At 41.0% G+C, this 24029-nt stretch overlaps 1 protein-coding gene across 1 annotated transcript; it reads right to left on the minus strand.

Annotated features, from left to right (window-relative positions):
• Positions 1 to 810: 810 nt before the first annotated feature.
• AKIRIN1 (akirin 1) lies at positions 811 to 13021 on the minus strand. Its single transcript, XM_037149553.2, has 5 exons — positions 12677 to 13021; positions 7350 to 7490; positions 5066 to 5200; positions 3721 to 3792; positions 811 to 3054 (listed from the first exon to the last, which is right to left on the minus strand). The coding sequence occupies exons 1-5, from the start codon at positions 12891 to 12893 to the stop codon at positions 3044 to 3046; spliced, it is 576 nt and encodes a 191-aa protein (XP_037005448.1). The 5' UTR covers positions 12894 to 13021; the 3' UTR covers positions 811 to 3043.
• Between the last annotated feature and the right edge of the window lie 11008 nt (positions 13022 to 24029).

A 24029-nucleotide genomic window follows, 5' to 3' on the forward strand; every position in this document is an offset into this window, starting at 1 on the left:
TATGGCTCAGAAAGTCCAGTAACATGGTAAAGCTCACATAGCAAATCGGTGGCAGAGCAGACTTGAACTTGAGAACTACAAACACTCAAAGGCTATGACTTTAACTACAACACTAGCCAACCAATTCTCCCTGGTGGGAAGATTTGCCACATGTGGAGGTTGGCCCAAAGTCTGATATCCCCCATCTTCTTCTCCTTGGGAAGCTCTTAACAATGATCACTGCCTTAGCACTTTGACCTTCGCTGTAGCCCTCTAACCTAAACAGGGACACTTACTCCTTTCACTGCACTTAAGACTTTAAAGAGGATGGCATACCAAAAAATCTAACTCATAATATGATTCTGAGACCACAGGTCCTGGCTCATTCTTTAGGTCTCTTTTTTTCTTCCCTGGGCCTTCCCCTATCCTCCTGGGACAAAGATAGTTCTCTATCTGGGAATGCCCCTAAGTTCGAACTCTAGAAATCAAAGTCTAGGGAAAAACTCCTTTTGCCAGTCTAAGGCCTACCTTACAGGGACCTCCCCATTTCCTGTCCTACGATGTGTCTCTTCTCTGGATAAAACACTAAACATGTCTAGTCCCTCTGAAGGAGCTCCCCAAACCCATCTTTGGTGGTGTGGTCTTAACCTGTGGCTCCGTATCATAACACAGCAGCCTGTCATTTTTCTTACAGAAACTTACTCCACTTCCCAGTCAGAAGCTATCTGGTAGGGATGGGGTGGACACAATATTGAATGAGCACATCACACCGATTCTGTAACAAGACTTCGGTGAAGCAGCATTCCCTAATTCCTGGTCCATCCTTCAGGATTTTTTTTTTAAGACTTTATTTATTTATCTTTAGAGGGGAAGGGAAGGAGAGAGGGAGAGAAACATCAATGTATGGTTGCCTTTCGTGCGTCCCCTGCTGGGAAGTGGCCTGCAACCCCGGCATGTGCCCCGACTGGGAATCGAACTGCAATTGTCTGGTTTGCAGGCCCGCACTCAATCCACTGAGCTACACCAGCCAGGTGTCATCCTTCAGGATTTCTGATGGCCCCCACAGTTGGCTGCCCTTCCCATGTTTTGGTGTGACTATCCCACACTGTTAGGCCACTCCCATTAATGCCACTGTTACGTTCCTCATCCAGGAACAAGTGACTACTCTGGTAAAAGAACTGAAACAAATTGCCCTTCAAATATGAAGTAAAATAATTATTTATCAAAAGATCACTGTTGGGCTTAAAAAAAAAAAAACACCTATAGTCCTGACCGGCGTGGCTCAGTGTTGGGCATCAAAAGGTTGATGGTTTGATACCCAGTATGGCACATGTCTGGGCTGTGGGCCAGGTTCCATTAGGGACATGTGCGAGGCAACCGATCAATGTTTCCCTTTCTTTCTTCCTCCCTTACCACTCTCTCTAAAAATAAATAAATAAAATCATCAAAAATAAATACATAAATATGTAACTCTTAAATGTAATGTTGAAGTGGGGAAATGGCTATAGCAGCCTCACATAAATTATTTTAATAAACATTATCACAATATTAAGAAGGCAAGGTAAACAAATAGCTTAAGTATTTTATTCATTTGCAACTAAGCTTGTTAACACTATATAATGAAAATGTACAAAGAATAACATTGCAGTTTTTGGTTAGATTTAAGTCAAAGACATTCATTGATACGGAAACTTCCAATGTGAATACTCCAGAAATTTCTCTAAGCCATCTGATCAGAACTGTCTCTGAATATTACCTTACTTGTATTGGCATACATTTGAATTACACTCAGAACTTTTCAAAATAAGCTGTAATTAAAAAAACTATTCTATATTCAAACTAAAACAATTTTAATAGAACTTTTCTTTCCAAAAACAATAATAAATGAAACAAGGCATTTTGTAAAATGTGGTCCTGAACAAGTCACAGTAAAAAATAAATGTATACTTAACTTCCACCTCCTCAAAACAGAGGCTACTTTCTGTTCCTCAGCCTTGGAATCAAGGTGAAGAACAGTCTGTAAGCAACTTCAGGCAAGGGGTTGCCAAAACAAAGCTCAAGCAGTTGAACATGGACATCTCTTAAAAGAATTCGGGAGAACCTGACCAATGGATTCAAATCTATTGGTAATAACTGACACAAAGGTGAAGTGGCTCTTCCCAAGTAGCAGTGCCGACAGGGTCTGGCCCAGCCCTGAGCTCACCTGTTCTATGCTCCCACGCAAACCCTGATGATGCTCCTGCTGCTCCAGCAGAGACTTATTCCAGAGGTTCAGTGTCCAGGGAGCTCTTCGGGTGAATGAGGTGAGCACAGACTCCACGTGGGTATTTTAAGGCTTGGAGTCAAAGTATCTGACATGGCTAGGCAAAGTCCATGTATCAAACAGCCTGTCTTCAGTTCATTCGAATTCCTCACTGTGTATTTATTGACCTAGGGCCACAGACCTTTGCTATGTCATCATAATTACATCTAATGTCCAGCCTAATGAATGATTCATATTCTGTGCCTGGAAACAGTCCCTGTATTTAACAGTAATACCTACACATAAACAATCCACCGTTACAACTTATATGGTTACAAAACATTAATGATCTTCTATAGACCAAGCAAATGTTTTTAAACCATAATTGTCGTGCATCAAATTCACAGCCAGAATCCCCAAGATCAAAGTAATTTGCACAATACAAAAAATAACTTAAAATACACATACACACATATACACACACTCTCACACACACTTCTTACAGAACTGTGCTTGGGGAAACTCCATTTGTTGAGTGCCACTGAGGGCATATTTTGCTAAACTGCTGCTTCAGGTATTTTGTTTGGAAAATCTATCACTGTAGGGCACAGCTGTTTATTGGATGAGCAGAAAAGAAATATATGCTTGTGGCAACCAGAAAGTTTTAAGGTCTTTCAAGTTGTATAAAATGAACCTGCAGAAACTTTTTAAGTGTTCTCAGGATGCAAAGTTGGAGCTGAAATGTGATATCAAACCAGTTGCAAAAGTGCACAGCAGCCATCTCTTGAGGTCAAACCTGGTACCCAGATATGCAAGAAAGCTTCAGGACACGTCTATAAATTAGGGATAAAAAACAAAAAGAGTGTAAGAATACTAAAAAGTAGTGTTGTGCTTTTAAAATAACAACTAACAGTAAATGTGATAAACTGCATGGAGGATAGGAGTCACCACTTAAAAGGTCCTAAATTCTCAAGAATTTAAGAAACCTGATTTGGTTCAGTTTAAAGATACAGTTATAATTTATGATTTGAGTAACTGGTAGTTGTAAGATGTTTAGTATTAAGAAATTCTGACCACATTCTTGATAAATTAGCCTAAGGAATCAACTCTCATAAATTAACAATTGAAACTACCTTTCCAGGGTGAAAAGCTAGGTAATAAACAAATTGGCACTGGAGTTAGACTACCTAATGCTCCAATACTGGCTGAACCACTAGCTACATTAGCTTGGACAAATTATTAACCTCTTAAAGTGCTATCTTTACCAGTGTAATGGGGCTAACAATAGTTCTCCCCTCATAGGGTTCTCTTGTGTATGAAATCAACTTCAAAGAATTAAAAGGGCTTTGCACAGTGCTGGGCATGTAAGTACTCTTTAAATAAATGCTAACTATTAATGTATTTCACAAGGGCGTTTTGCTCTCAGGAGACAAGGCACTCAGCTTCAAAATTTTGAAGTTGGAAATTGGAAAATTCAAAGGAAACTTGGCAATACTTACAGCTCGTGGGCCTTGTCCCATATCGTCGCATAATCTGATCATGTGTGAATTTCACAAAAGATTCATATTGTTCTGTAAGAAAAGACAGTATGTACTATCACCGGAAACTCTCCCCCCAGTTTTTCAAGAATGAAGTGCCACACCTAACTTCCCAGTTTAAATTATCCACCCTCAGATCCTCCTTGTAACTAACAGTCCCTCTGAGATTACTTACTACCTCTTAGTTCCCAGAGCCAAACCCCTGGCTCCTATATTTGATCACTGGTCATCTGTAATATAACATTTTCCTTAACAATCTTGCCCAAGCTGTAACTCCATCCTCTACTAATGGCTTCCCAAAACAGACAGATATGGTCACTATTACAAGCCAGCAAATATTTGGGTATCTCCTATAGAACATGGAGCTTGAGGCTCCTCAATTGCATTCAATCCTTGCTATAAAAACTTCAACAGACATATTGAGTGAAAAAGGTGGGATGGCTAGAAAGCTAGGAGAAAATTTCATACTACCTAACTGTATGTATTTAGAACAGAAGTACATTCTAAAGGGAAACTCAGCTGAAAGAAGATAATCTAACGTCTATGAACACAGAAGTGACTTATGGACAGCTGACCTGAACAATCTTGAAGTGGTATTAGGAGGGAGAAATAATAGTTTCTTCTTATAATCTACATTATTAGATGCAAAAAAAAAATCCATTTAATTTTGTTGCTAACCCAACAGTTTTCAATTTAAAGCAAAACTATTAATATTCTGAGGCACCACGTGGTGTGGGTCACCGAATTAGGAAACAGTACTGTTAATGGAAGAAATTGTGGCTTAAAACCTCTCTGATCACAATTATCATCCTCTTTCACTAAACAGGTACTTTCTACTTCTGATTCAGATCCCTTCCTTTCACAAAAGGCTCTAACTTACCACCATTAATCACTCCCTTTGTTCTTGCCTGAGCTGTGCTTTCCACATTTTAACAAGTCACAGGACGGCTGACTTCTTACACGCACTGACTCCCACCAGGAAGTCTGAGTATGTTCACTATTGTACACAACCCCCCAACCATCTGCTGATTGACGGTCAGCACTATCCCAACCACCTGTTTATAGGCCGTCTATCCCAAACAGCCTACTCAAAATGCCTTTGTTCATATGGAAAATTCTCAGAAGAAAACTTAGTTTATCTTGTTTCAGAAATGTAAATGAAAAGTCCTTCCATATAACATATAAATGTTTACAATCACCAAAGGAAATAACATTCTCAACTCATTAAACCTTTTTGCATGATATCCTACTCCTAAATTACCATTTACTTAACTGGGGTTAATTCTTACCCACTACCTCAGCCTACCTGCTAGTTTGGTATTGAGGATTTGCTCATACTCCTCCCGAATTTTATCTTCATAGTCTTTTAAGAGACGTTCACATATTATTCCAACTTGTCGGAGAGTAAAGGTGGGCTGGTCCTTCTTCATCCAGGAGGAACCTGGCGAAAAGACAAATCTAGTTTACACACTAAATTCTAGTTCTAAGGTTTAGAATTAGTACCTTCATGCAAACAGTCCTAGAATATAAAAATTATATATAAAAATGGCATTTTCACTGATTTACATGGAATATTTTCACAAAATTCTCTGGGTTTCTGACATCTGTTTTACAAAGCAAAGGCACAGGTAAATTGGGAAGGAGGATAAACATGAATGCAGGTACAAAAAAATAGTTCTGATGCTCTAACAGTCAGAGCCCATACTCAATGCTCACCTGGTAAATGACAAAAATAAAAAGTTTAAAGCTGATATAAAGCCTCTTGTTTGGATTAGGAAAAGTAGATTCATAGCACAAGAGCTACTCAGATCCTTGAAGATCAACCAGACCTATGTTTAACCAAGGTTGTGTATCATAGTTATCTGCGGAATTCACAAAATATATACACACATTCTGATTTAATTCTGGAGTAGGGCTTCGGCCTCTTTTAAGTTCCACAGGTGATTCTGACAAGAAAAGAAGTTGGACAGGAGACCAACTGACTGGCCCAATATAAAAAATTGTTAGCAAAATCACTAAATATGAATGAAGGAGACAATTAGTCACTACCCATTTCATCCTTGACTCCTACAGAATCTAGGTCAAGAAGAGTGAAATGTTCCTAAGATAATAGTTAGGAACCAAAATATCCACTGGAATGGATATTTTATATGCTTTCCAACAACATGGAAATCGATTTCCTGATTATGATAAAAGCAACAGCTCCATTGGTAGTCCAGTTCTCAGTTGTTTTTCAAAGCATAGTCTGGAATGTGTTTCTTTGGCCCTTAGTCTATAAACTATTCAATGGCCTAAAACACATTATTTTTTTGCTTAAACCCATTTTTTTTCTCTACAAATGAAACTTGACCAAAACATCTGGCCAATTATTATTTGTAACTGTTTCTTGACCCATAACATATTCATTAATTCAAAATTATATTACTAAAACCTCAAGAGGAAATTGAGACTTGTTAGCTATAATCATTGAAAGTTTATCACTTACGCATGTGCAAGAGCAATTAGAAAGGGTGTTGTTTCAGAGTCAAAACTTTTGAGTTATAAAAAAACAAGTTAAAAAAGTTATTTGAGCCCTGACTGGGGCAGCGCAGTGTAAGCACTAGCCTGCAGATCAAAAGGTTGCAGGTTTGAATCCCAGTCAGGGCACATGCCCAAGCTGCAGGCCAGGTCCCCAGTTGGGAGTGTGAGAGAGGCTGTTTCTCTCACACGTTTCCCTTTCTTTCTCCTTTTCCCCTCTCTAAAAATAAATAAAATCTTTAAAAGTTAAAAGAAACTATTTGAGGTGAAACTGACGTAAAGTGAACAATCCAGTGGCATTTACTATAGCTGCAATGTTGTACAACCGCCATCTCAATTGAGTTTCAAAATATTTATACTACTCCAAAGTAATACCTCTCACCCATTAAGAGCCCCCCTGCCCCACCCCCACCCCATCTCCTGGCCCACAACAATTTGTGTTCTATAAAAAGACAATTTTTCATCAAGGTAATTTCTGAAGTTTTTTGTGAGGAAATTAAACTACTGTTGAAGGACAGAGCTCGCCAGCACTGGAGATGTGTAAGCACTGGCCTATTTATTGTTTGCAGGGATATGGCAGGCAAGACTGGTGGCTGAACTATGTGACCAGGCAGATTCACTTCAACCCTGAGGTTCTATCTGAGCACATCCTCCCCAATCACCTGTCAATATTATAGAGCAATGCTGTCACACAACTTTTCTGCAATGATAAAAATGTCCTACAGTTGTTCTGTGTGGCTACTAAACTCTTTAAATATGGTTACTGCATGCATCTGGAAAACTAAATGTTAAAATTTTTATTACAATTTAATTAATTAAACAGCCGTATGTGGCTAGTGGCTATGGTAACAGACTTTGTAGGTATAGAGGGTGCCGTTGCATTGGGTGAATGAAAGCCAATCCAATCAAAGGTCTTTGCTGATTTCATGATTCTATGGTTTTAATAGTATTTATAATGCATACACTTTTCCACTTTTATTACCTTACATGAAATTGATTCTAAATTAGGAAACCGTTATTTTAAGTACCATTTACAAACTCTTAAATGTTTGTGCCAATTAAAGCACACTTACCTGGAGAACTAGGTGCTGTGAGTGCTGAGGAGTGAGGCTGACTTTCTGAAGTACAAGCTTCATTTTGATTAAGAACAACTTCTAAATGTCTCCACCTCTGATAACGACTATATTCTTGTTTTATGTTCTGAAAAATTTGTTCTAAATAAAAAAGAAACACACTTGAGCATTTACTTTGATTTCTTCAAATTTCTTGTTTTCCCCCCGTTATAAATATTAACAAGAAAAATATTTATACTGAATAACATTCCTTCTATAACTCCCAAAGTGTGCCCTCTTATTGTCATTATTTCAACAATATGTAGAATAATACCTATTTTGACATAAGCTACTCAAAGGAAATTCTCTTTGCTTTCCTGTGACAATAAAGACCAGATCTGCTGTTTGCTATAGGATTAATTAGTACAATGCACAGGGGGAAAATCCTTCACTTAATAATGAGCTATTTTTTAAAAAATCTCCTTTAAATTGCAATTTCACAAACTAGGGTACTAAGGATCTCTTACCACCTGTCTGGGACTCAACATCTTTAGGGAAGAAGGCAAAAAACCATTATTTTCACAGCTAGAGGAAGATATGAAACTTACTGCTTAGAATTCATGAACAGTACATAGAAAAGAACTTTCTGATTCTATAAGAGGCGGTATTAGGTAGGCTTAAGATTGCTATTCTGAGTTGAGGTAATAATAAACCAAATTTAACACTATTAAAAGGAGTCCAGGACACACAAACCACTAACCACCTTGAAGTACACTCCTAGAGATAACACAAAATCTGGAAGGATGTGGTTTTCATGTTTGGGTTTTTTTTGGTGGCAGAATATACATTCACTTTCCAGATAATAAAGCCTCCTCATCAAAAACAAAAACCAGAAAATTGTTATCACCCCCAACTCACATTCCAATGTACACTTTGCTATAACTGTATTTTTTTAAAATAGGGAGTGGTGCTGTTAACAATGCCATTTTGCTTCTTCCTGGCTGTGTGACTATGACCTTGGGAAGTCAGGCAGGATCTTTAGCCTAGTTCTTTTTTAAAATGTATTTTATTAATTATGCCATTATAGTTGTTCTATTTCGCCCCTTCATTCCCCTCCACCCTGCACACCCCTCCCCCACCATTCCCCCCCTTTAGTTTATGACCACTTGTCTCAAGTTCTTTAGATTCTATATTTCCCATACTATTCTTGCCCTCCCCCTATTTTCTACCTACCATCTATGCTTATTTTCTGTACCTTCTCCCCCCTTCTCCATCTCCCACTCCCCTGTTGCTAACCCTCCATGTGATCTTCATTTTTATGGTTCTGCTCCTGATCTAGCTGTCCTCTTAGTTTGCCTTCGTTTTAGGTGTGGTTGTTAATAACTGAGTCTGCTGTCTTTTCACTGTTCATCTTTTTTATCTTCTTTTTCTTAGATAAGTCCCTTTAACACTTCATATAATAAGGGCTTGGTGATGATGAACTCCTTGAATTTGGTCTTATCTGAGAAGCACTTTATCTGTCCTTCCGTTCTAAATGAAAGCTTTGCTGAATAGATCAATCTTGGATGTAGGTCTTTGGATTTCATGACTTTGGATATTTCTTTCCAGCCCCTTCTTGCCTCTAAGGTCTCTTTTGAGAAATCAGCTGACAGTCTGATGGGAACTCCTTTGTAGGTGACTGTTCCCTTATCTCTTGCTGCTTCTAGGATTCTCTCCATTTTAATCTTGGCTAATGTAATGATGATGTGCCTTGGTGTGTTCCTTCTTGGGTCCAACTTCTTTGGGACTCTCTGAGCTTCTTGGATTTCCTGAAAAGTCTATTTCCTTTGCCAGATTGGGGAAGTTCTCCTTTATGTTAATATAAATGTTAAATGCTTGCCCAATAAAGTTGTGAGAATCAGAATCAAAGATATTAATAATACTGTAACAGCCCTGGCTGGTATGGCTCAGTGGACTGAGTGCCTGCCTGCAAACCAAAAGATTGCTGGTTCGATTCCCCATCAGGGCAACGCCTGGTCTGTGGGCCAGGTCCCCTGTCAGGGGGATGTAAGAGGCAAGTGATTGATGGTTCTCCATTCCTCTTTCTCTAAAAAAATAAAAGAAATCTTAAAAAAAAAAAAAAAAAAAAAAAAAGCAAGCCATAACAAGTGATGGTTCAGCCCAGGAACTGACATATACTCAAAAGTAGCTCATAGCTAAATTCCGTAACACTCAGCCTAAACACTGGGACAACGTACTATTTAGCAAAGCTTTCTTTTAAGAATGCTATGAACTTCATATTTTAGATCCCTGAATTTATGAAGTCTTTGTTTCATCTTTAAAATATATTCTCCAAACACACTTGGCCAGATTCAATATAAGGTTGTAAGCAACTGCAAAAACTTGAAACAGGAAAGAGCAAGTATGAGAACAATGCTCACGAGAACAGGTCTTTGATAAACCTCTAAGTTCCTCCTATATGGCAAAGTGAAAAAATAGAAAGTAAGGTATAACTTTGAGGCTGGTACAAGGACTAGCAAGGACTAAACATGAGATACACAAGAGAAAAATAAGGAAGCAGACGTGATATTTTTCTCGTGAAGGCCACATAAAACAGACAAAGGCATCTTTAAAAAAGAAAATGCAAATTTCTTTTAAACAGTGGACAATTTTAATCTCTGCCTCCAATTATTTAAGGTTGTGCTTCTAGGTTTTATCAGACTAAGTCCATTATTTTTCCAGTTCCAGCTCCCACTCCAACCCAGTTGCATTAAACAATCCTGTCCTTAATTATGTGGGTTTTCTGTCCTTCACTCAAGCAATTCTGCTTTGCTTAAAATGGGGCTGTCTCTCTTTCCAACATTTAAGACCCAGCTAAAATGATACCTCATTCTGATCTAGTCATGATCAGTTAATTGCTTTGCATCTGGACTCACTCACTCCATGTTTACAAACATCTCCCTGAGGTCAGTAACCCCTTTTCATCTCTGGCATCCATCTACCCCACTCATTTAAGCAATAAAAGACATAATTTTATAGGCCATTTCTACAAAAAATGCTATGGCATATCTTTTTTAAGTGAAGCAAAAACACATTTTTTGCCCATTTCTGAGAGAACTTTACAACCCTTGAGATAACTAGGATGTTACAGAGTGAAGTCACTGATTTTTATACTCACTTTTCTAGTAGTTGGCCTTATTCTTTCTACTTGTGTAACAACTAATACTTCCTCATTCTTCCTTTTTAAATCAAGAAGGCATCTTTTACATAAGCCAAAGCATTAAATAATGAATCATTCATTCTTTGTTTCTTTCATGACAGAACCATATTCCAATAAGCATTGAAGAGCATAACAAACAGATCAATCTTTACAAGTGAACATTTAAACAAAATAATTTAACTGAAAATGACCAAGATGCTAGTCTGCATGATTTATGCAAAGAATAAGTTTTTAAAAATATTTTATTTATTTATTTTTTGAGAGAGGGGAAGGGAAGGAGAAAGAGTGGGAGAGAAATATCAAAGTATGGTTGCCCCTTATTTGTCCCCTGCTGGGAACTGGCCTGCAACCCAGGCACTTGCCCCGACTGGGAATCGAACCGTGACACTCTGGTTCGCAGGCCCGCGCTCAATCCACTGAGCTACGCCAGCCATGGCTGCAAAGAATAAGTTTTAAGATTAAAAAATAAACAGTGGCTCCCATTATGGCACTGTGCCATATTCAGGCTTCCAAATACATATAGCAATCACTTATGTGTTTGCTGTAATATAAACTACAGTAAAATTAATCTAAAGAACATTAATAGAACAATACACTTACTTAATACCCATCAAGATAGATACGGTTAGGTTAAGTATTAGTTTTATTTAGCTGAAGAAAACAGACCCAGAAAAATTATGTGACTATCCCTGCATAGCTTTAGGCTGGGGGAGGGGGGGGAATCACTTTAATTGAGCACCTACACCCTCTGCCCTTGAAGGGCTCTTCACAAAGAACTTTTGCAAACATCCTCATTCAGGGCAACATTAAGTGGTCAAGGAATTTAAAGTCAAACAGAGTTCCTCAAGGGCAGGGTTGGTCAGGTAATGGATGGGAGACTGACTGCATTTGGATTAGCAAATAGGAGGGGAAAGCATCATGTTGGAAGGCAAGAATACAGACACAGCCAGGTGAGCCCGAGGAAAAGGGAGCAAAGACATAGGTTGGTAAAAAATCTGTAAGACTGACTAGATGAGATACGGTTACAGTTGATAAGTCCTTCAAATGCCAGCATTGAGAGATGAACCTAAGTCTAGGAGAGCTTGGCTGGTAAACGCAAAAATACTAGTACCAAAGGATGAGGGCCTGAAATCTGTATTGTGGATTTGCAAAGAAGGAAATAGAGCCTCAAGACACTGGTAACTGAATGGGAGTAAAGAAACAATAATTTTAAGACAATTCCAAAGTTTTGCTTATGCTTGAAAAGCAGAAAAAACACACAAAGAAATGACTTGCCAAAGTCCAGTTTTGAAACCTCCCCCATTTCCGGGAGCCTTTTAAAACTGCTAAATATTAATTCTGATGCATTTTCTCCTCAACTCCCACACAATGGTTAGGGTTTTGTGTTTGTTTTTTTTTACTCTATGTCACACTAGCTCTTCCCTTTCCTCGACCAATATCCTTACTGAAGGCGAGTCTGTCTGCTACGGATAGCTGAATTCCTGCTTTCGGAACCTCTGTATGTTTAACGATTCTCAAATTCTAGCTAACGGCCTACCGACTTCAAGCCATATATGGTACAAGACAATAGCCATACAATAAAAGAACACGGCCAGTCCTTAGAATTAGTCAGGTTGAAATCGGATTCCATGACTTCTGCGGCGGCCTCCGGTCCCTCAAGGCTTCTGTAAATCAGGTCTTCCTACAAGCTACAGTACAGTGCGGAACAGCTCACACTCAGGCTCCTTCCCAGTAACCAGCCCCCAACCCCCACCCTCAAGGCCGGGTTCGTGAGTAGAATCCAATTTCCCAGGGCCCACCGATTTACAGGGCGACTCAGTGCAGGCCCAGGCAGCAAAGGCAGGAGGGGCTGGGGGGACGCGGAGGGCCCGGAGCGGTCAAGGATAGTCCCATTTTCCTCTAGCTGCCCATCCCTCCAGGTTCGCCAGCTTCAGGAAAACCGAAAACCGACACTGTGACCCCACTACCTCTCCCGGATGTTTCCCTTTCCCGGAAGCGACCAGGCTCGGCGGCTCCAGTTCCCTTTTCGCAGGGCAAAGAAGGGGTCCGTGAGTAAATGAGCCAAGCGTCCATAACCCTTCCCCCCATTCCCACCCCCACCCCCAAATGCCAGGGCCTGGCTTCCTGCCAAGCCCGCAGTGTCGGTTACCCGGAGTTGGAAAGCGCCGTTCACTGCCAGGCGGTACCGGCTGCTGCAGGGTCGGCGGTGGGGTCTGCATCTGAAGCGGCGTCGGCTCGACGTCCGGGGGCCTGAGGCCCGGAGTGGGGCCGGGCAGAGGGGCGCAGCGCCGCCGCTTCGGGGAACCCGGGCTCAGCAGCGCCGCCTCGAACTCCATGGGCCGCTTCAACGTCGCCCCACACGCCATGCCGCCAACCGGCCAGGGACCAGGAACGGACGCGGTGGAAACTGCCGTCCAACCTCCAGCTCCTCACCGGAGCTCTCAAGGCAAGCCGGCTCCAATGGCGCCTCCAGCACCCGGCAGCGGCCCTGGCCCCGCCTCCTGTGACGTCACGGACCTGGTCACCGTCCGGCGAGGGGGGGAAGCCGGAAGAAGGCCACTCTTTGCGGTCCACCAGCGGCAGTCCTGCCCGCGGCGCCCCCTACTGCAGAAATGGAATGGCCTGGGCGGAGAATTTGGTCACCAAGCAACCAAGGGTGGACCCCCGCCTCCGCCCCTACCAGGGTTCCATTCCCCCCACCCCTTCCCATCGCTCGCGGGTGGCCCCTTAGGTTTTCGCACCTGCGCGGCCGGGGCGTGGGGGAGGGGAGATCTTGGAGGGGTGTTCTGGGAGCGGGTAGTTGAGAGACCGAGGAGAGTCGCTTGCTGTCTTCGCGTCCCTTAACCTTTTATCTAGTTCTAGTCCCATGATAAAAGAGAGGGTGATTCTGAAAGATCCTCAAGGGCATTTCCCTGACTCCAGGAAGTCTCAATTTAAACATAACGTGAGATTTGAAAATGGGTTTAAGGAAGTCTAACAATCCCCATGGAAAGGCAAAATTGTGGGGGGTGGGGCAGTGTGGATATATTTTAGGAGAGAAGACTCATACTCAGCTCATCAAAGGGGTCCGTTCCTCACAAAAGTTAAAAACAAATCGAGAACAACCAACTGGTTTAAACCATTTAAGAATGGTGTCAGAGTGTTAAGAACTTCAGCTGATAGCCGATGTGCCAGTTTCCTCAACTGGCAAATTCAGCTGACAAAAGCTGAATATCAAAAGCACCTGACAGTTCAGGTACTGAATTTTTTCAATATTTTGAAAAAATTAATTGGTGACAGGTCAGTTCTACTTTTAGAAACTTTTCTGCGCCTGTATATTACTGGGGAACAGGTCCAAGGAATCCGTGACACAAAAAAGGTTAAAACCTTTCTAAAACTACTTACATACGTTAAATATTCACAATGACTCCTGGGATCCATATGGTTTGACACATCTCTGGGAGTTGCCAGAACAATCTAAATTTCAGGTACTTTTTCTGTAACAGGTGATATGCCTGATCAATATGCCCCAAGTTGAAGAATATGGACATGGTATTGTACTTCATTCCATTCTTAGTCCCTTTCTGTTGCTTTACTCTGGGTCCTCCCCAGTTTCTCCAAATTTTATGAAGGTCCAAACATAGGTCATTCATTTTTTTTTGGCATTTATGTTTAGAATTATTTCAGAAATAATTCTAAAATGTCTGTGCATATCAGGCGTTAAATTTATTCTATCCTATCTCCTTTCCATAATAAAGAAGGGTTACAATCGACTAGAAAACTAGAAATGAAACATTAGGGCCAAAGAAAAAGATCATAATTATCCTAATAATTAAATATGACTGACTGAATTTGAAATTTAGTTCTGAACTTCCTGGTTGCCAGGGCAAAAACAAAAACATTACACAATGAATAAATCTTGTCATCTGAACAGAATCAACTTATCAGAGGAGACCTTTTTTTTTCTGTAGCGCTAACTTGTAAAGGTAGTTTCTCATATAACTTTATTAGGAACTGGTGAATGAGGTAGTAAAGCAATCAAGAAGACTTTTAAAAAAGATTTTATATAGTTTCAGAGAGGGAATGGGAAGGAGAAAGAGAGGGAGAGAAACATCAATGTGTGGTTGCCTGACACACACACCCCTACTGGGGACCTGACCCTCAACCCAGGTGCCCTGACTGGAAATTGAACTAGTGATCCTTTGATTTGCAGGCCAGCACTCACTGCACTGAGCCACACCACTCAGAGCAAGAAGATTTGAACAAGAAATTCAAAAGCAAAATTCATATGGATATTTATTTTAATTTAATAAAAGCCAGGGACATAAATAGCAACCTAGTTATGGTTATTTTAAATAAATTATTCAAATATTTTTTTAACTTACTGATTTTAGTGGGGGGAGAAAAAGAGAGGAACATCAATTTGTTGTTCCACTTATTTATGAATTTACTGACTGCTTCTAGTATGTGCTCTGATCAGGGATCAAACCAACAACCTTGGCATATTGGGACAATGGTCTACCCAACTGATCTACAGAACTAGGGTGGATGTTTTTTTTTTTTAAGGGGCATGTCTCATGCAGTCTAGGGAAATTGTTTTCTTGTGATCTCAACTGTTTCAAACTTAGACCTTAGAAGGTTTTAAAAGTATGTCCTTTGGGTCATCATTCTAATAGCACTTCTCTCTAGGGTGTTGCTAAGTGCTTTGATGGTTATTCTCTTCTCTGTGGTCATTTAAAAGTTTGAGTATGCCTTGTAATATTAGTGTTTTAAAACAGGAAGTTATAATTTGTTTACAAATCTGACTGCTTCAAAATTAGAAATTCCTTGAAAATAATAATCAGGCCCCATTCATATATGTTTCCTCATCCTCTGCACAGTATTTGAATGCAGTAAGGGTAGGCACAGAATAAATATTGGTAGCAGAAATAAATGGTAATTAGTTCAAGGTTGTTCTCTCTGTCCCTGAAAGCTGATAGTCTACATTGCTGAATGAGGGTGGATTCAGATGATTCAGAAGCCAAACAAGTAGATGGTAAATCCTATTATAAATTGCAGTTGACGACAGCCCAACCAGAGAGATGCCCTTGAGGGAAGCAGATGGGCTGCTGTGACAACTACTCACTGTGGTGTCTCCTTATGAAGTCACTATAGTCCAGGCCTGCTTTCCTCTGCATTTCCAGACACTTTGCCAGTCATATACATGTGTACACATACACATGTTATTAAGTACCTTTCATGTGCTAGGCACTATACTATCATGGTTGAGGATACTGTGATATGAAGAGACATCGTTCCTGCCCTCCTAGGGCTTCCAGTCTGTTAGAGGTGACAGACATTTATCAAATAATCAGAACAGCTAATTTACAGTTGTAAACTGTGACAAGTACTCTGAAGGGAAAAACAGGGAAGTCAAAACAGGTCTTGACTTAGCAATGAAGACTTCTCTGAAGAAGTCACATCTGAGTTATCTAAATAAGAAAAGAGAGGGTGAGGACATCCCGAGCATACCCAAAGCCAGTGATAGAAGAGACCTTAATGTGTTGAAAGAATCAAAAGAAGTCTAAAGTTGCTGTGGTGCAGAGCATGAATGCAGAGTCAGGGAAGAAAAAAACTGATGAGGAAGGCAGGAGCCTAATCATTTAAAACCCTGTAGACTGCCAAAAGGTTTTTTTTTACCTTTATCTTAAGAGCAGTGGGAAGTCACATCAGGAGTTGAGGTGGAAACCTAAGAGCTTGGACCCTGCCCCTGAGCACAGCATCACAACCCAGGCGCTGGGTCGCCTCGCCCTGGTGAACACCTAAAGGCTCCGCCCCTCATATGTAACAGGTGCAAACAGACCAAAACATTATGGGTCAAGCAGAAGAACAGCTCAAAGCCCCAGAGCCAATATTTCTAAGTGACAAAGAGATAGCCAACCTATCAGATGAACAATTCAAAGCACTGGTGATCAGGATGCTCGCAGAATTGATTGAATTTGGTTGCAACTTAGATGAAAAAATGAGGGCTACACTAAGTGAAATGAAGGAAAACGCAACCAATAGTGATGGGAAGAAAACTAGGACTTAAATCAAGGGAATGGACCAGAAAGAAGAAAGAAACATTCAACCAGGAAAGAATGAAGAAAAAAAAAATTCAAAAAATGAGGAGAGGCTTAGGAACCTCTAGGACATCTTTAAACATTCCAACATCTGAATTATAGGGGTAACAGAAGGGGAAGAGGAAGAGCAAGAAGTGGAAAACTTACTTGAACAAATAATAAAAGAGAACTTCCCCAATCTGGCAAAGGAAATAGACTTCCAGGAAGTCCAGAAAGCTCAGAGTCCCAAAGAAGGTGGACCCAAGAAGGAACACACTAAGGCACATTATAATTACATTACCCACAATTAAAGATAAGGAGAGAATCTTAAAAGCAGCAAGAGATAAGGAGACAGTTATCTACAAAGGACTTCCTATCAGACTGTCAGCTGATTTCTTAAAAGAGACCTTACAGGCAGGAAGGGGCTGGAAAGAAGTATTTCAAGTCATGAAAGACAAGGACCTACATCCAAGATTGCTCTATCCAGCAAAGCTTTCATTTAGAATAGAAGGGCAGATAAAATGCTTCTCAGATAAGGTCAAGTTGAAGGAGTTCATCACCACCAAACCCTTATTATAAAAAATGTTAAAAGGACTTAACTAAGAAAAAGAAGATAAAAAACATGTACAGTAAAATGACAGCAAACTCACAATTATTAACAACCATGCCTAAAACAAAACCAAAAACAAACTAAGGAAACAACTAGAACAGGAACAAAACCACAGAAATGGAGATCACATGGAGGGTTAGCAACAGGGGAGTAGGAGGAGGAAAAAGGGGGTGAAGGTACAGAAAATAAGTAGCATAGACGGTAGGCAGAAAATAGATAGGGGGGAGGGTAAGAATAGTATGGGAAATGTAGAAGCTAAAGAACACATGGATATGAACTAAAGCAGGGGAATGTGGGTGGGAGAGAGTGTGCAGGGTGGAGGGGAATGAAGGGGGGAAATGGGACAACTGTAATAGCATAATCAATAAAATATATTTTTTTAAAAAAGAAAATGATCAGATTTACAGTTGAAAAGATTTCTGGATGCTGCATAGAGGACAGGTTGAAAGAGAGCAGGGATGAATGGAGATCAGTAAAAAGATTATTGTCTCTGTGCAGATTCATGAATTGTAGAATTAGTTTTATTTTACAAGGAACCTCCTACTTCCTGGCATACACAGATGTTTTTATGATAGTTCACCCTGGGAAAGCTCAGTAATAGGTCTGAGGTTCTGTCTTTACTGGGGCCAGCAGTTGTCCAACCCACAGCCATGGATGGGCTAAACATGGGGCTGGGAACGAAAGGAAAGAAGGGTATCATCTTACAAAATCTTCTGGAACTCTTTGCCTAAAGCTTCCAAAGGAGTTGTCTACATTTCCCATCTCCTTTTGCCTACTTCCTACCACCACCTACCAAACCACACCTATCTGATTTCTACCCCTCCCATTCCACTAAAACAGGTAAAGTCACCAGTTATCTCCAAGCTATGGGGGAAGTGCCCTGACAAGAACAGTTTAGAAGATGAAGTAACAGACATTGGTGAAGGTTAAGTGTGGAAGTGAGAGGGGTGAAAGACTGAAGGGTCACTCCTTGGCCTCTGGCTTTCTCAGAGCCACTTTCTGAGAAGTTTTCATCAGACAAAGACCAGACTGGGGAGGAATTTATGAGCATGGTTTTGGACATGTTGAGTTGGGGGTTTCTTTAAAGTACCACCTGGGATTCTCAAGTGGGAGGTACGTGTGTGTGTAAATATGTGAACCTGGAATTCAGAAGTCTGGAGAACAAAATTAGGAAAGTCATTGGAGTAGAAATGGTAATGAACGTTGTAGGGGCGGCTGGGATTATCTAGGGTAGGAGTTCTTAGCCTTTTTGTGTGCATGCTATAAACCCCTTCTCTGAATGTTTTAAAGTGTGTAAAACAAAAACAAAAAACCCCGCCCTGACTGGCGTGGCTCAGTTGGTTGGGCATCGTCCTGCAAAGGGAAAGGTTGCCAGTTGAACTCCCTGTCAGAGCACAGGCTGAGGTTGTCCCCAGTAGGGTGCATGCGAGAGGCAGCCGATCAACGTTTCTCTCTCACACTGATGTGTCTCTTTCTCTCTTTCTCCCACCCTTCTCCTCTCTCTAAAAATAAATAAATTTTAAAAAATTTTAAAATAATAAAATACATAAGGTAACAAAGAAAATTAGTCATATACATAAACACACACATATTATATATATGTAGTCTATCAATATCAATTGGATATGCATTTGATACTGATAGATTACTTGGAAATATATACTGTATGTCCATTGTATATTAGAATATTAATGAATTATCTGAAACTGTGTAATGTAAAGGGTAAAAAAAAATTATAGAGATGGAGGAAACATGCTGCTAAGGAAATTCCAGTTATAGCCTGAAACAAAGAGTACCAAAGTATCTAAGCAAAATCTAGAAACTGGAGTGGAAGTTAGGAGAGAAGTGGTAAAACTCATCCAGAAGTTTCATGTGAGCCCTGGCTGGTGTAGCTCAGTGGATTGAGCATGGACCTGCAAACCAAAGGGTCATGGGTTCGACTCCCAGTCAGGGCACGTGCCTGGGTTGTGCGGGCCAGGTCCCCAGTAGGGGGCGTGTGAGAGGCAGCCACACATTGATGTTTCTCTCCCTCTCCTCCTTTCCTTCCCCTCTCTCTAAATATAAATAAAATCTCTTAAAAAAAAGTTCCATGTGAGTAGAGAATGGGGAAGTAAAAGTATTCTAAAGATTTTTATCTTGTTGGAAGAAAGGAAGGAAGAAGTTAGGGAACTAAGCATCTCTACAGGGCAAATAATTGTTGTAATTATTTTATATAGTAATAGTAGCAAAATATGTGCACAATGCTAAGCACAGGGAAAGGGAAAGAAATATATAAAATGGAAAAATATGGACCTGGCCGTTGTGGCTCATTTGGTTGGAGTGTGGGCCCAAACCAAGTGAGCCCCATTTGATTAGGGTTTTGATTCCAGGTCCGGGCAAGTATCTAGGATGCTGGTTGATCCCCAGTTGGGGTGTGCATGTGATGTTTCTCTCTCACTCTCCCCTCTTCTCTTTCTCTCCCTTCCTCTCTCTATAAAATCAATAAACGTAATCCAGGATTTAAAAAGAGAGAGAATGTTCTTCATTCAAGCAGTCATTGAACAAAGTATAGTATATTTAATGCAGCTATTAAAAGTAATGGATGAGAAACATGCAAATTTACACAGTAGGATTTTTAAAAAGAAGTGGATTGAGCGTGGGCCTGTGAACCACATGATGGCGGTTCGATTCCCACTCAGGGCACATGCCTGGGTTGCAGGCCAGTTCCCAGCAGGGGACTCACAAGAGGCAACCATACATTGATATTTCTTTCCCTCTCTCCTTCCCTTCCCCTCCAAAGATAAATAAATAAAATATTTTAGAAAAAGAAATTAAAGTTTGGAAAGTTTATGTAGTTGACTAAGATTGCACAACTAGTAAAGAGTAAGGGCAAGGATTCAAAAATTCCAGGTCCAAGGCTCTGGCTAGGTAGCTCAATTGGTTACAGCATCTTCCAGATACACCATGGTTGCGGGTTCAATCCCTGGGCAGGGCACATGAAAGAATCAACAAATACATAAATAAGTGGAACGACAAGTCCATGTCTCTCTCTCAAATCAATAATAATAATAATAATAATAATAATAATAATAGTCTAGGCCCAGAATCCACCGATTTAGTCACTGTACTGTTACTTTTGAAATGGGGATGAGTAGAAAGTTGGTTGAAGATGACAAATACAAGGGAGCACAGAACAAAGTGGAGAGTAATCATCTGATAACAAGTGTTTGTCCCCCACCCTCCAGAGAGTAAGGCAGAAGCCTCCCTTCCTAGCTTTCAATATGGCATGAGAATGGTGACTTCTTAGGCCACCAGAGGTCACTCTGGCTTCCTTTGTTGGGTTACAGAACCTGTGAGTCTGGGCCACAGGTACCACAGTGCTTTGGGTCTTGCCGTGCTGCCCCTAGCTGCTCGTCTCCCTTCCACTGGTGTGTCTCTGACCACCACTGCCCCCGGATGTTGTTGGTGCAGCTGCTACCATTCCCAGATCCAGCAGCTAATGGAGACCTCTCCTGTCTGGGCTGTTGGGCAATGATGTGGTTAAAACACAGAGCTGGGGATCAGGCGGGGGTAGGTTCAAATCCCAGCTCTGTTATTGACTACTTTGTGTAAACCTAGGCCAGTCATGACCTCTCTGAGCCTTAGTTTGCCCACCTGTAAAATGAACCTACATCAGAGGTTAATCATCAAGATTAACTGAGATAATGTATCTCAAATGCTTAGCACAGATCTTTTCTTAAAGGTTTTATTTCTTTATTTTTAGAGAGAGAGAAAGGGAGGGAGAAAGAGAGGGAGAGAGACATAGATGTGTGACGGAAACATTGATCAGTTGTCTCTCACATACCACCAACCAGGGACCCGGCCCACAACCCAGGCATGTGCCCCTGACCAAGAATGGAACCAGCGACCTTTCAGATTTCAGGCTGATGCCCAACCCCCTGAGCCATACCAGCCAGGGTGCTTCGTACAGATCTTATTATTAATAAAATCAGAAAGTTTTTCTCAATGCAGGCACTTGTATTCAGCTGGTTTTCCTTTATTTTTCAACTTATAACCTTTCTTCCCATTATTTGCTGTAAGACTCTGATAAAGAAAGGATTTGGGCAGTGAGCCAACTGTTTTGCTTGCATAGCTTTTAAAACAATTTTGAAAAATTGTGTACTCCTGTGCATTTGTTTAAGATGACATTAAAGTTGTTCATTCTAATATTAAATATTGCAAAAGGCAGGATTTCCAACATATTGCAATATCAACATTTAAAAATTTTTTAATTATATAAATGTTTTGAAAATATTGAGTGGAATCGAAACACTATACAGTGGTCCAGAGTGATAACTCTGACCAATAAGGGCACTGTATCAACTAGTGCTTCACCAACCTAGACTTATCCCTTTTTTAGGCATTTGCCCACAAGTGAAACTAGTAGAGACAGAAATAAAAGGCACTAAGCAAAAGCCACAAGGCAGTAGCACCTGGAAAAAGAAGAAATCAAGGGGGAGCTATAAGGAGAATTAAGAGAGAAGTCGTCAGTGGATGCAGTAGGGAGAAGGAGGATGAAGGACAGAGGTGACCTGTATCAGGAGGACTGGAGGAGTGATTTAGACAGGAAGCAATGGATGGCCACCTCGGGGTGGGGGAGGAGAGTGACGACGAGTTATTTTTCAGTCATTAGAACTGTTACTATATCTTAAATGGCAAAGAACAAGGGTTCAGCTCCACAAAGTCTGGTTGTACAGCCTGAGATGGTTATTATATTTCTTATCTGTGTATCTTAACAACAATGAACCTCTATTTCCTGAGGCAAGCTGGGGACGCCTTTGTTTCCTTTAGCCTCAAAGAACTGATAATGTAGAAATCAGCACCAGGAGTGGGGTGGAAGGAGCAGACCTTCAGAAGTTGTGAAAAAGTGAATGTGGCAACCACAGCAACATGGTGAGCAATAAGAATCTGCTTTCTGTTAATAATGCAGACATTAGGAGCATAGGCCTTGGAAGCAGATACTCTGGATATGAATCTGGCTTTGTTAGAGGACTTTGGGAAAGTTTCTTCATCTCCCTGGGCCTCGGTTTCATCAGTAAATGATATATTAGTTTCCTGAGGTTGCAGTAACAAATGACCACAAACTTGGTGGCTGGAAACCACGGGAATTTATTTTCTCACAATTCTAGAAGTCTGCGAAGTTGGCAGTCAGTTTCAATGGACCACAATCAAGGTGTTGGCTATCGTCCATCTGACCCTAGGGTTAGACTCTGTTCATTGCCTCTTCCAGCTCTTCTGGCTTGCTACCAGCATTCCTTAGCTTGTGGCTGCATTACTCCAGTCTTTGCTTCTATGGTTACATTGCTTTTTCTTCTTATGTGTCAAATTTCTCTCTGACTCTCTAGTAAAAGGATATGTGATTAGATTTAGAGCTCACCTAATAATCCAGGGTAACTCCCCATTTCAAGGTCCTTAACTTTGTTACATCTTTTGCCACATAAAGTAATATTCTGACACCAGCTAGTATACCACAATAAAAGTCTGCCACCAATCATGCAGAATTAGTGCAGAACCCATAGATTAAAGAGCATGGTCCCCAACCAAGCTGCCTTCACTTCAGTCATTCCCAGGTTGCTTGCACTTCTGACAAATTGGCCATAAACTTGGGGATTCTTACAACCTGCTTAGGCTCAATAATTCAGTAGAATAACTTACATAAGTCAGGAAACTGCTATATTTACAGTTACAGTTTATTATGAAGAATATAAGTCAGGATTCAGTGAAATGAAGAGACAAAGAAAGCAGGGTCTGGTAGGGTCCCAAATGCAGAGCTCCCGTGTCTTCTTCCTGTGTAGTCAGGGCACATCACTTTCTTCACACATTGATGTGTTTGTCAACCAGGAAGCTTTACTAAGCTTTAGAGTCAACAGTTTTTACTGGACTTCCAGCCAAGATGGAGGCATAGGGAGACACACTGTGCCTCCTTGCACAACCAAAATAAGGACGACAACAATTTAGAAACAAAATGACAACCAGAATTGACAGAAAATTGAACTGTATGGAAGTCGGACGACCAAGGAGATAAAATACACATTAATCCACACTGGTAGGTGCAGCGGAGTTGGGCAGCTGGGCAGAGAGGGGTCGCAGCACAAAAAGTGGTGGCACTGAGTGAGCAAGGCACCCTGGGTGTGCAGGCAGTGACTGGCAGACCCAGCGGGGTGGCGATAGTGAAGCAAGGAACTGCGCTGACTGAGAGGTCCCACATTCATGCGAAGATAAACCAGGTAAAATTGGGGAGCAAGACAGACCGTGCAACCCAGGGTCCCAGCGCCAGGAAATAAAGCCTCAAAACACTGACTGAAAACACTTGTGGGGGTTGAGATGCAGGGAGAGACTCCCAGCCTCACAGGAGAGTTCGTCGGAGAGACCCACAGGGTCCTAGAATGTACACGAGTCTACCCACCCAGAAATCAGCACCAGAAAGGCCCAGTTTGCTTGGGGGAAGCAGCAGAAGAGACTGAAATCCAACAGAGAGCAGAGCAAGCACTATTGTTCTCTCTTGAATCCCACCTCCACAAACAGTGTCATAACCCAGTGACTTGGTTGCCTCACCCCGGTGAACACCTAAGGAAGGTTCTGCCCCTCATATGTAACAGGTGTTAACAAGACAACAAAAATGGCCCAAAGGAAAGAACAGATCAAAGCTCCACAGCAAATACAACTAAACGACAAAGAGATAGCCAACCTATCAGATGAACAATTCAAAGCACTGGTGCTCGGGATGCTCACAGAATTGATTGAATTTGGTTGCAACTTAGATGAAAAAATGAAGGCTACACTAAGTGAAATGAAGGAAAATGCAACCAATATTG

Source organism: Artibeus jamaicensis, unplaced genomic scaffold (assembly GCF_021234435.1).
Source record: "Artibeus jamaicensis isolate MK-2021 breed Jamaican fruit bat unplaced genomic scaffold, CSHL_Jam_final scaffold_847, whole genome shotgun sequence".
Lineage (NCBI taxonomy): Eukaryota > Metazoa > Chordata > Mammalia > Chiroptera > Phyllostomidae > Artibeus > Artibeus jamaicensis.

Excerpts from the sequence above, each read along its gene's own strand:
- AKIRIN1 (XM_037149553.2), bottom strand. The coding sequence starts at position 12,893 with ATGGCGTGTGGGGCGACGTTGAAGCGGCCCATGGAGTTCGAGGCGGCG. Across the intron at positions 7,491-12,676 it reads ACGGCGCTTTCCAACTCCGG|AACAAATTTTTCAGAACATA; the intron begins GTAACCGACACT and ends TTTTTTATTTAG. Across the intron at positions 5,201-7,349 it reads CACAGCACCTAGTTCTCCAG|GTTCCTCCTGGATGAAGAAG; the intron begins GTAAGTGTGCTT and ends TCTTTTCGCCAG.